Source organism: Entamoeba histolytica, genomic scaffold (assembly GCF_000208925.1).
Source record: "Entamoeba histolytica HM-1:IMSS scf_1104750519087 genomic scaffold, whole genome shotgun sequence".
NCBI classification, from domain to species: domain Eukaryota; phylum Evosea; order Mastigamoebida; family Endamoebidae; genus Entamoeba; species Entamoeba histolytica.
The window spans coordinates 1-12526 of NW_001915240.1; the positions used below are offsets into that span (position 1 = coordinate 1).

At 23.3% G+C, this 12526-nt stretch overlaps 3 protein-coding genes across 3 annotated transcripts, besides 6 other annotated features; 2 read left to right on the forward strand and 1 right to left on the reverse strand.

The window, feature by feature from the left end:
* Positions 1–644: 644 nt before the first annotated feature.
* Positions 645–826: a repeat region.
* Positions 827–1902: 1076 nt separating this feature from the next.
* Positions 1903–2081: a repeat region.
* Positions 2082–4002: 1921 nt separating this feature from the next.
* EHI_183880 (uncharacterized protein) lies at positions 4003–4701 on the reverse strand (the record flags this gene model as incomplete). The annotated part of the gene is made up of 1 exon (XM_643072.1): positions 4003–4701. The coding sequence occupies one exon, from the start codon at positions 4699–4701 to the stop codon at positions 4003–4005; it is 699 nt and encodes a 232-aa protein (XP_648164.1).
* A 232-nt stretch (positions 4702–4933) lies between these two features.
* Positions 4934–7519, forward strand: EHI_183890 (uncharacterized protein; the record flags this gene model as incomplete). Its single annotated transcript, XM_643073.1, has 1 exon — positions 4934–7519. One exon carries the CDS (start codon positions 4934–4936, stop codon positions 7517–7519), a length of 2586 nt encoding a protein of 861 aa, XP_648165.1.
* Positions 7520–7650: 131 nt separating this feature from the next.
* EHI_183900 (snoRNA binding protein, putative) lies at positions 7651–9162 on the forward strand (the record flags this gene model as incomplete). Its single annotated transcript, XM_643074.1, has 1 exon — positions 7651–9162. One exon carries the CDS (start codon positions 7651–7653, stop codon positions 9160–9162), a length of 1512 nt encoding a protein of 503 aa, XP_648166.1.
* A 101-nt stretch (positions 9163–9263) lies between these two features.
* Positions 9264–9592: a repeat region.
* A 77-nt stretch (positions 9593–9669) lies between these two features.
* Positions 9670–9837: a repeat region.
* Positions 9838–9861: 24 nt separating this feature from the next.
* Positions 9862–10333: a repeat region.
* Positions 10195–10456: a repeat region.
* Positions 10457–12526: the final 2070 nt, after the last annotated feature.

Here is a 12526-nt window from a genome sequence, read left to right on the forward strand (position 1 = left end):
AATGTACTCGTCATCACTCCATCATTTATTGCTTGGCATTCTTCTACAGCTTGTTCAGTATTCTCAAATTTTAATAAATATTCTAAACTAACTATCTCATTAATTCCTTTCTTCTCTATCTCTTTCTTAATCTTTTCTTCTTTCTCTTCACTTATTATCCCTTCTTCTTTAATTTTTATTAAAGCATATCCTGCTGGCGTCTCATGTAAGATGTACATCTTTTATTTTAGGGTTTCTTCTTCTTGTCTTTTTTTTTCTTTTTTTTTTTCTTTTTTTCTTTTTCTTTAAATTTGAAAATTGTATTTGAAGAAGATAAAAGAAGACAAATTACAAGAAGCATTACACACAGATAGATTACAAGATCGAATTTTGAGCATCTGATTGTGATGTTGTTTTTAATAGAAAGTGTATTAAACAATTTTACAAAAAGTGCAGTAGGGTGTTTGATTGAATAATATTTGATGTAACAGAAGAAATTGGAATTATTCAAATGAAATTAGAAATATCTTAAGAGTAATATCAACAGAAAATGGTTCAGTGATAGTGTTAATACTGAAAGAAATTATACATAATAATATAATGATAATAAAATACTCTTTCTTTATAAAATAAGAATAAACAAAGCCAAAACAATGATAAAACAATGAAAAAAAAAAGAAGAAATAAAACAAAAAGACATGTTTTATTCACAAAACAAGAAGAAAAACTAAATAATAAATAAAACAAAGAAATCATTCATTTTTAAAATAGCTAAGAGACTGGGTTTATATCCATTAATTAATGAATAAATGACAAATTTATCAACACTAAATTATCTAATTTTTATTTAATTACTTTATTCAATGTTTTACATTGTTATATATTACATTTTATTATTTTGTTATTTTATTACATCTCTTATTTATCATTTCTTTTTATTTCTTAATGTCACTTCTATTTTGTTATTTCTTTGTTTATTTTCATATTCAATGATTATATAAATGAATTAATTCGTGTTTGAAATGATTCAAATGATTGAATATTGTAAAATATTAATTTATTCATAATTTCAGTTCATTGATTTAATCATATTAATTATTCATTGTAATGATTTGATTCATTATTATCAAAAAATAAGATGAAAAACAAATTAATCAAATTAACATAAAGAATAAAACATAAACTACAATTAACAGAAAATGGAATGATGAAATTTAAATAATAAATGATGGGTTATTCAATTTCTATTTAATAACATATCTCTAAACCATAACATCTATTTCAATCATCAATATCTCATTAATATTAAAACATGAATATTGTTGTATTTAAATAATAGAAAAATGAATATTGTAAATCAGAGAAGAATATATCATCACAATTAAAAAGAATAAATGAAAGTATAGATAAAATACTGACTAAAACAAAACATTGATATTTACCAAGTCAAAAGAAATGATTTGAATGGTGTTATGTCAATGAATGAAATGAAGAAAGAATAAGTTATGAAGAAAAAGCAAGAAGAAAAATGGATAAAAAGAAGAAAACAAAGAAGAGAAGGTGATGAGATTAAACAAATAATTAAAAGAAATACTACAATGGCAAATAATAATAAATAATGAATTTAAATGACTAATTTAAATGAGAATGAAAAGATATTAAATTGTAATTAGAAATATAAAGAGAAAACACAGAAACAAGAACATACTACAAATTCAACAAAAGAAGATTGAAATTACATTTAAAAAGAAAATGAATATGATAAAAACACAAAATGCGGTTGTAAATGAATAAATAATATAAAACAATAAGAATATAGATAAAGAAATTTAAAAATCATATATTTGAATTGAAACATGAAAGAATAAACAAAAAATGAAGAAGAGAGTAAGCGAAAATAAAGATAATAAATAATTGAAATATAGAAATAAAAAAAGGTCAATTATTAGATATATCCACAGTTGGATTTTCTTCACATTGAGAAGTGATTATTGCAGTTTCTTCATTATGCTCTATTGGTGTAATAGAGTTCATTTCTAGCATGCTCGCATTAGATTGTTCTTCTTCTAATGTGCTGCCAGAATTCGTAATAAAACACAAAGATGTAATAAAATAAGAAAAGAAGAAATAAAAGTGTATTTTTAATGTAAAAATTAGAAATATTCAATAAAAGTGTCTAATTTAATGATGTAAAATAATTAACAATATTTTATTAATGAAAAATATTTTACTCTTTTTTATGTTTATTATTTATATGTATAACTTTATTATGATGTTTATTATATAATCAATCATATGTGTTATGTTATTATAACATATAATAAGTGATAAAATATAAATGAAAATGATATGAATATATGATATAAAATAAAGAAAAAACAAAAGAATAATAAGAATAAATGATAAATAAAACGAGAAATGATAATAAATGATATAATAATAAAATCAAAGAATAAAAGATAAAATCAATATTAATATAAAACAAAACAGAATAAATATAAAATGAAAATAGATATAAATGATAATAATATAAAATGAATAAGGTGAATAAACAAATACAACTAAATATAAAAGAATAACAATAAGAAATTTTAAAGAATATAAACATAAAAATAATAAAATAAGAAGAATATAATAATATATAGATAATAAGAATAACACAATGATATACATAATATAAACAGAGAAATAAAAAATATAAAAATACGATAGATAAATAACATATAAATAAAAGAATAAAAAGAATAAAAATAAATATGATTCATCAAATCATCTATTTCATTAATATTTCATACAAAATGAATACGATTGATAATAAATTATAAACATAAATATTTACATATTCTGTATTTATCATACTTTTTATTTTTATTTTTTTTAGGAGCAAAATATAATAAAGTGGAAAAATCTATGGATGCAAATTATTTTGCATCTTTTTTCATTTTTGTAAATTATTTAGATGCATTATTTCTTTGCTAATTTTCGTACCCAATGTGGAATATGTGAAAATGGTATTATACATAAATGTGAAAATAAAACCATAAACCCAACCTATGAAAAATCAAATAATCAATCAGATGAAAAACCAAGAAGATGAAAAGTCAATTAACCACTCTGAAGAAGGAACAAAAAGTAATTCAGAAGATAATTCAATTCATAGCATATATGAAGCATCATTAACTATTTTCTCTCTTATTGGAACGATGACTATGTTATTTATTTAAATAATTGACAGATGTTAAAATTATTCAAATGTTATGTTTAAATTTAAATAATGAAACGTTTTTAATTCATTTTTCTTTTAGTTTAAACTGTATTTATATTCTAAATCAAACATAATAATAAAGATAATAAATACCAAATAGTTAAATATATTTTACATATTACGTTTTATATAACTCATATATTCTTTTTCAATATAAAGAATAAACAAATTATTTTTTCATTACTATTGAATAATATCATTAATTCTCATAAAAAACCCAAACAAAACATAAATATTCAATCGAGGATGTGGTGATATTTGAATAATAATAATAATAAATGTATAATAAAAATAGTAAAAGAAGTACAAAGAAAAAAGGTTTAAAAAGAGAGAAAAGAAATGAGTAATAAATAAAAACAAAATGAGTAAATAGAATGATAATATGAATAACAACAATAATAAACTTAGAATGAAAACTTAGAATGAAATTAAAGTGAAAACCAAGAGAATAATAAATAAATAAAAATGAGGATATAAAGAAATATTTAAAAAAGACTAAAAAGAATAGATATATCTACAACTGGATTTCTTTTTATATTAAAAAATAATTACTTCTATATCTTCAATACATTATGTTTAAGTAATAATCTTTATTAAAAAGAAAATAAATAAAAGGTGTTAAAAGAAGAATTAATTTATTCCTTCATTTATATTGACTTAATAAAAAATTAATTTATGAAATGAATTACACTTGTAAAGACTGAAATGCTTGCAATACTACAAAAATAAAATAAAGATCAAAATAAATAACAAATGAATTAGAATAATAAGTCATCGTCATTATTTTGTTTACCAAAATCTGGTGTTGCCATTTTTCTATTTAACTCATTCCTTTGTTCAATCAAAGCAGGTTTTCTTTCTTCTAATTCTTTGATCTTTTGTTTAGAGACATTCATATCTTGAGAATATTTTTCTTCAAGGCTTTTAATTTCTTGTTCAATATGTTTTTTTCTTTTTTCTTTATCCTTTACAATTTCTAAAATATTATCATTAGGTTTAACTTTTTCATATTTTTCTCTTAATGAAAGTACTTCACGTTTGATATCTGCTTGTTTATTCATTTCCATAATTTCTTTATCAATGTCTTGTCTCTCTTTTTTTGCGTCAATTATGTCTTTAGATATTACTTCGATTTCCCTTTCTAACAGTTTCATTGCTGCTTCATTTTCTTTTCTTCTTTTGATAACCCCTTCTTGACGTCGAATAATTTCTACAACTTCTTTTTCTTTTTCTTGTGTTTCATTCATTTGATCCATAAGACTTTTTTCTTGTTGTGTTAATAATTCATAAGTGCTTTCAACTTCTTTGATTCTTTGTTGAATATCATTAATTTCTTTAACAATTACTTGGTATTTCATTTCAAGTTCTTTTTCATTTTTATCACGTTCTTCATTTGTTTTTCTTTCCCTTTCGTTTTCTATTTGACATGCACTAATAATCTCCTTTAACATAAGCATTCGTTCTATTACATTATTTAAGTTTAATAACCATTTCTTTTAAAGTACAAAGAATACAAACCTGTTGCTTTTCCTTTAGTAAAGTCGGTTGTGTTTATCATTTTAATAAGCTCCTCTGATACAGAAGGAGTTGTTCTCTTCATGAAAAATATGAATATAAATTGAGATTTCAAGTTCGTATAATAAAAAATAAATGAAAAAAATAAAAAATCTTAATCTTGTTATAATAAAAATGGAACCACCACTTATTTTGACAACATGCACCCACGAAGATGATTGTCCTCATTGCAGATTAAAACAACAGCCAAAAGGACTTCCTGATATTAAAGAAAAGCCTAAAAGAACAGCAACTAAACCAATATTTGAAACTAAAGGGTTTCCATCTCCCCAAAAGAAATATCAATCTACTAAAAAACCTGAAATTGCTTCAAAAGAAACTGTTGATTTTATTAAAATGCTTCATAAAGGTCATAGTCATTGTGAAGTTACTAAAGACACAGTATCGGTTAATGCAAGTTGGATGGGTTTTGTTGAAAGACCTAAGGTATATCCAGAGTTAACTATAAATAATATGAGATTTGGATTTGCAGGAGAAGTCCTTCCTTTTGAAGTTGATTTGGCTGCATTTAGTGGTTTATATAATCATGGAGAAGATCAATGGGCTGCTGGGTATTCATTCAATGAAATTGGTATGCTAATTCGTTCTAATGTAGTATCTCAAGTTCGGGCAATGCTCGGAATTATTGAGTCAATATGTGACAGATGCAACGGAATTTATAGAGAGATTTCATATCCACAAGACGATGGAACATATTTTAAAATAGGAGGTGAACAATTTGGAGATAAATATTATTATAAGAACATTTCAAAGGAAGATGTTTTCAGACATTTATGGCTAAACAACGATGTCTTTGCATCATTATGTGAGGTTATTCTTAACAAAGACTCTACTACTTTGTATTATGGTATAGAAGTGTTGTACAAAATGTTAATTTGTTCTCCTCCTGATTCTTTACATTTTAGAGCAGCAATGAAAAATTATTTTCTTGAAACTAAAACTGATGATGAGAAAAAAGAAGACATAATTCAAAGATATCTTAAGCTTCATATTGTAGGCAAACTAATTGAATACATGAAAATAATTCCTTCAAATATAGCTGTTAAAGCATTATGGATTACAATTGGATTTTTCAGACTAGGAAAAGACTATCAAAGTTGTATCAGTGAAGATGAAAAAAAACAACTAGTTGCTCAAATATCACAAAAAAAAAGTCCTGTTTCTCATAACATTGGTACTGATGAAACTGAAAAAGCACTTGCTCATTATATAGCAAGTGAACCAGATGTTCTTCCAATTTCTATTGATGAAACTTGGTCATTGGTTGATGAAATAAGTAAAGGGTTTATTCCAGAAAATGGAAAAATCTTATTAATAACTTCCCTAGTAAAAAATAAGTCATTAGAAATTGATAACGTATTTAGCCTTCATCAAGCAAAACCCCGTGGTGCCATTGGTTATCAATTTATGAAAGAAACTATAAAATTATTAACTTTAGAAGAATTAGAAAAAGTCTATTGTTCATGTGAATATGAGGATTTATTCTCTGCACTACTTTGTGTAAGTTATGCAGCAGAAATTATTAGAAGAAATGGAAAATTACACAAAACATTTAAGTTCAATCAATTATTTTATTCTGATGAACTACGGTTTAAACCAAAAGACCATAAACTATATCAAATATTACCTACTTGTGATTGGGAATTTGAATTCCCATATTTCCAATTAGCTCTTTGTTCAGTTTTAAGTGGAAATACCTTAAAAGAATTCCAATACCATTGGAATGAAACTGGAGCACCAACTGAAGGTATTTGTCTTTCATTACTCAAAGGTGATTTTAAACTAGTAATTAAACATCTACCAGAAATATGTATTACCTTTGGTAAAGACTGTTTTATTCTCGTGCTTAAAATGATTTTAAAAAATGCTCATTTGTCTGGTGGGCAACTTGAAGAATATTTTTTCAGTCATTTCATAAATCAATTTACTGAAGTCACTATCGGAGAATCTTTCCCACAATACCCTGATATTCTTTCAATTGGATTTTGTTCTCAAAATGATGACATTGTTTCTCAGACTTTTGAACTAGTCATAAGCCTTCTCCCAAAATATGAAGAATTTATTATCCCACATTACACATCAATTCTTAATCTTCTAAAAATGCCACAAACAATTTTTAACATTAAAATGGATTTGATTGAATCATACATTAAAACATTCTCTCAAGTCTCTCAATCTATAATATATGACCCTTTATACACCGCAAAACAAGAAATTAAAAATATCCTTGAAGAACAAAAAATGAAAGGAGCTACTAACGTTGATGCAATAGCTGATCAAAATGATATTCTTCTAATTCAACAATCAAAAGAATATCAAAACATGTTCGCTAACATTACTCTCTTCAACCAAACATCATTAAATCATCCTCTATTGAGTTTCCTTATTCTACCATTTTATCATCCTGCTCCTGAATTCTTAGAAGCACTTCAATTTTCAATTGGTTCGTTTGGAACAATATATCCATTTAACAAAACAATGTATTTAAAAACATCAGACAACTCAGAATATCTCAGACTTATTATTCAAATTTATAAAAGTGCACGTCAATGGAATGACGTAGTTGCAGCTGCTCTGAGTTATACTATCATCAAGTTATGTGAAGAAGACCAAACAAATATTAAATTCTATGAATTAACAAATACTGACATCAACAAAATGAAAAATTTGGTGAATAATATTTTCAAAAAAGCCCTATAACAAAAATTAAAAAAAAATTAAGTCAATGTATTAATAAATTGAATTGGTTTAAAAATTAATATAATATTAAAAAAAAAAAAGAAAAAAAAAAAGAAAAAAAAAGACAAGAAGAAGAAACCCTAAAATAAAAGATGTACATCTTACATGAGACGCCAGCAGGATATGCTTTAATAAAAATTAAAGAAGAAGGGATAATAAGTGAAGAGAAAGAAGAAAAGATTAAGAAAGAGATAGAGAAGAAAGGAATTAATGAGATAGTTAGTTTAGAATATTTATTAAAATTTGAGAATACTGAACAAGCTGTAGAAGAATGCCAAGCAATAAATGATGGAGTGATGACGAGTACATTACAGAAATTTTTAAAAGCAACTATTAAGAAAGAAAAAGAAGGGAAATTAATAGTTGTAGAGTCAGGATTATCACAAATGATTAAGAATAAAATTGGAATAGAAACGATATATCCTAATGGGACTATAATGATAGATAGAATGATAAGAGAAAAGATTGAAGAGATAATACCAGAAATTACACCGAAAGAGATGCATAGTATGGAATTAGGATTATCACATAATTGGTCATCATTTAAGATCAAATTTTCACCAGAGAAAATAGATACTATGATTATACAAGCTGTATCATTATTAGATGATTTAGATAAAGAAATTAATATATATTCTATGAGAGTAAGAGAATGGTATGGATGGCATTTTCCTGAATTAAGTAAATATATAAATGATCATATGGCATATTGTCAATTAGTAAATAAAATTGGGATGAGGGAAAATGCTAAGAATGTAGATATGAAAGAATATGTCGAGCCAGTAGTAGAAGAAGAAATTAAAAATGCGGCTATAGTTTCTATGGGAAGTGAAATATCAGAAGAAGATTTAGAGAATATTAAAGCACTTTGTAAACAAACCATTGAAATAGTAGAATATCGAGAAGAATTATGGGAATATTTAAGACAAAGAATGCAAGCTATAGCACCAAATTTATCCACATTATTAGGAGAATTAATAGGAGCTAGATTAATATGTCATACAGGAAGTTTAATTAATTTAGCAAAAGCACCAGGATCAACAATTCAAATTTTAGGAGCAGAAAAAGCATTATTCCGAGCGTTAAAAACAAAGAAGAAAACACCTAAATATGGATTAATATTCCATGCAGCATTAATAGGACAAGCCCCAGCAAAAGCAAAAGGACAAATCTCCAGAGTGATAGCATCTAAAGCTGCATTATGTGCACGAGTCGATGCGTTAGCTGATAATGCTGATAGTAGTATGGGAGAGAAAGGAAAAGAGATGGTAGAAGAAAGATTAAGAAAGATTGAAACAAAAGCAGGAAGTAAAAATGTTGTAGTTAATACAGGGAAATATACAAGAAAGCAAGAAGATATTATTGGGAATAAGAAAGTCTTTGAGAATAGCAAAGATTCAACACTTGGTAAAGAAGAAAAGGTTGTAGAAGAAGAGAAAGAAGAAACAACATCTAATAGTAGTAGTAGTAGTTCTGAGAGTTCAAGTAGTGAAGAAAGCAGCAGTTCCAAGAGTTCCGAAAGTTCAAGCAGTGAGTCTGAATCCGAAGAAGAAAAGAAAAGAGTTAAGAAAGGAAAAGAAGGAGGAGAGAAGAAGAAACTCTAAAGAAATTGATTGCTTTTTATTTATTTATTTATTCTTTATTTTTTTCATTCAAAATAAGAAGAATTGTATTAGAAGAAATAATAAGCAATTAATATTAAATATTAATTAAGTGTTAAAGGAATTAGCTTCTATTTTTCTTTGTTCAATGGAGATTAATTCCATCTCTGAGCTTGTTTTTATTTTAAAAAGAGTAATTTCTTTGTTTAATCTATTCTTTATGTTTTTATAGGAAGATGAGAAAATCATTTTCTTTGTTTTATTTCTTTTATATTAATATCTTCTCAAACTTTTTCTACTCATTCCTTCTTTTTAACTTTTGTTTATTTTCTGCTTTAATTTTAATGAATTTCATTTCCTTTTTATTTTATGAAAGAGAGAAGAAAGCATTTCATTCCCACTATATTACTTTGACTAATTTCTTTTAGTCTTAACCACACCTTTACTATATCATTTTCATTAATTAATCCCACCATATGTATTTCTTACCTTCTTTATTATTAAATATCAATTCTTATATTACAATATGTAATATTCAACCATAATAAATTGATGTACAATTTGCAATATTATCTAATACATTTCATATTCAAAGATACCGTCATAACCAAATAATAACATAGAGAGAGTTAAAACAACAATTATATTATGGTTTATGTTGTGTTTCAGATGTGATACATTCAGTCTCAAGAAGAATAACATAAAAACAAATCAATTATGATTAACCTTATTTTTAGGTTTTTCATCATGTTGAGAAGTGAGTGAATCACTTTCTTCAACATGTTTTATTTCTATTGAAATATTGTTTTTGCAAGCATGTTCGACTTAAATGATTCCTCATTTAAGTTGTTATCTGAGATTTATTTTGATTTTAATGAGTAATATAATATTTCTCATTCTTTATATGGCTGTTTTAAGGATAGGATATCCATAATCTAATGATTATGACTCATCTCCTTTATCTTCCACATCCCTTAAACAAACACTATTCCTTGATAATATTCTTATATCCAAATGTACATACAACAGTAACAATAATATATGCATCTTCTTTAATAAATTATAATTCTTAATGCATAATAATTCTTCTTAATAAATAATAATCCTTATAAATAATCATTCATAATATTATTACATAATAACTACTCATAATAAATATTAATAAATAATAACCAGTTAGTTTTGAATAGATATTATCACACCAAATGCACGTCATGACCAGATGAAAACTGAGATATTCGAAGCATGTGAATATTTTATAGTTTCATTCAGTGCTTCTGACATGCCATTTTTGAATGTATTCAGAAATACACAAAAATAATAAACAAATAAATAACAAGAAAAAAGAATGAATCATTGTTGTATTTTCAAATTAACTAATAATAAATATTAATAAAGTAATGAAATGAATAATAATGAAAATAATTCATTTTAAATAAAATGAAATAAAAATAATGATAAATAGTTAATATTTCATTGAATAAAATATTGTTTAACATTCATATTTATTACATAAATTAATTATTTCATTTATTATTCATTCTATTTAAATTATTGTTTATTTAAAATATAAAATATCATATTTTATATTAAATTATTGAAAATAAATTTAAATAAAAATTCATTTAATTTATTTACTATTTTTAATATTTCATCAAATTGTATTGTAGAAATACAATCATATCGTCTTTCTAAGGATGTTCAATCATTATACATATTTATTATCTTTTTAATTATTTCTTCTTTATGATGAATAGTTCTGATAAAATATTTTCTAGTTTCTTCTTAGTCAATAAATTCAATATCTTCTTTTACAAACACAAATATTTTTGGTAATTTAGTATTTTATTTATTTATTTATTTCATTTCTTATTGTTGTTAATTTTTTATGAAGAATGATTTATTTAGTCTCAGTTATTTCAACTTCTCATTTATTATAACTAATTTCTTCTATGTATTTCATTCTTTTATTTCATTGTAATTTCTTTATTTTTATTTATTTTGTTATTCTTTTCTTGTTTAATGTTTCTATCTTTTTTTATCTTTTTCTTCAGTAATATTATGATAAAGAGTGTCTCTTTTTCATTTATTCTACAATAATTGATGTTAATAGTATTGTCATTGTCATCATCATTACAATTCCATTTTAGCTTTTTGTATTATAATAACAATATAAACATTTTGACTGGCAACGAAAAAAAGCAAATAATTGAAAAAGAAGAGAATGATATAAAAGAATAAAAAGAAAGTAAGAAGTTTGATATGATGAAGAAAGAATAAAAGTAGAAAGGAGAGAATATAAAAAGAAAGAAGATAAAGTGTAATAAAAGAAAAGAGATGATAAAAGAAGAAAAGAATGAAAAAAATAAAGGATGCAAATTTTATTTCAACAAATAAAAAAGTGCAAAATTTAATGATGCAAAAATTAATGATGCAAAATATTTAGCAACATTTTTATTGATGCAAAATATTTTGAAATAAAAATAAATCATCATTTGATATTATTATTATATTTGATAATAAATTATATTATATATTAAATACATCATATTTCTTTATTATTTATCTTTCTTTTCTTTTTATTATTTCATATATTAAATTATTATTCATTCATTTATTATTTATATTTCATTTATTAAATAAAATGAAAATGAAATTGTAAAATATCAATTAAATATTCATGAATAATTTATTAATATTTAATAATTGAAATAATAAATAATAATGTAACAATAATGATATATTCAATATATTCTTTATTTGATTTGTTCAATATTAGATTATTCTATTTCATTATCATTTCATTGTCTTCATTATTTTATTTCATTTATTATTTCATATTCATTTATTATTTTTTTAAAATCAAATAAACAATAATATTGATATTCATTCATCATATTCATTTAATATAATAAATATACACAACATTTCAGAAGAAAGAATGAATAATTAAGAATGAAAATATTGATTTATTCAATATTTTGTTCAACATAAAATCAATAAAACATATAATTTGATAATACACAAATGAAATAATAAAGAAATATACAATACTCAAGAATTAATAAAAAAGAAATAAAAAGAATGAATAAATGAATATAAAATTGATAAATAATACAAGAAACAAATAGAAACAAAAAAGAAAAACAAATAATATAAAAAGAATATAAATATATAAAAGAATAAAAATAAAGTATAATAAAGAATATAAAAATAATAAAACACAAAGATGTAATAAAATAAGAAAAGAAGAAATAAAAGTGTATTTTTAATGTAAAAATTAGAAATATTCAATAAAAGTGTCTAATTTAATGATGTAAAATAATTAACAATATTTTATTAATGAAAAATATTTTACTCTTTTTTA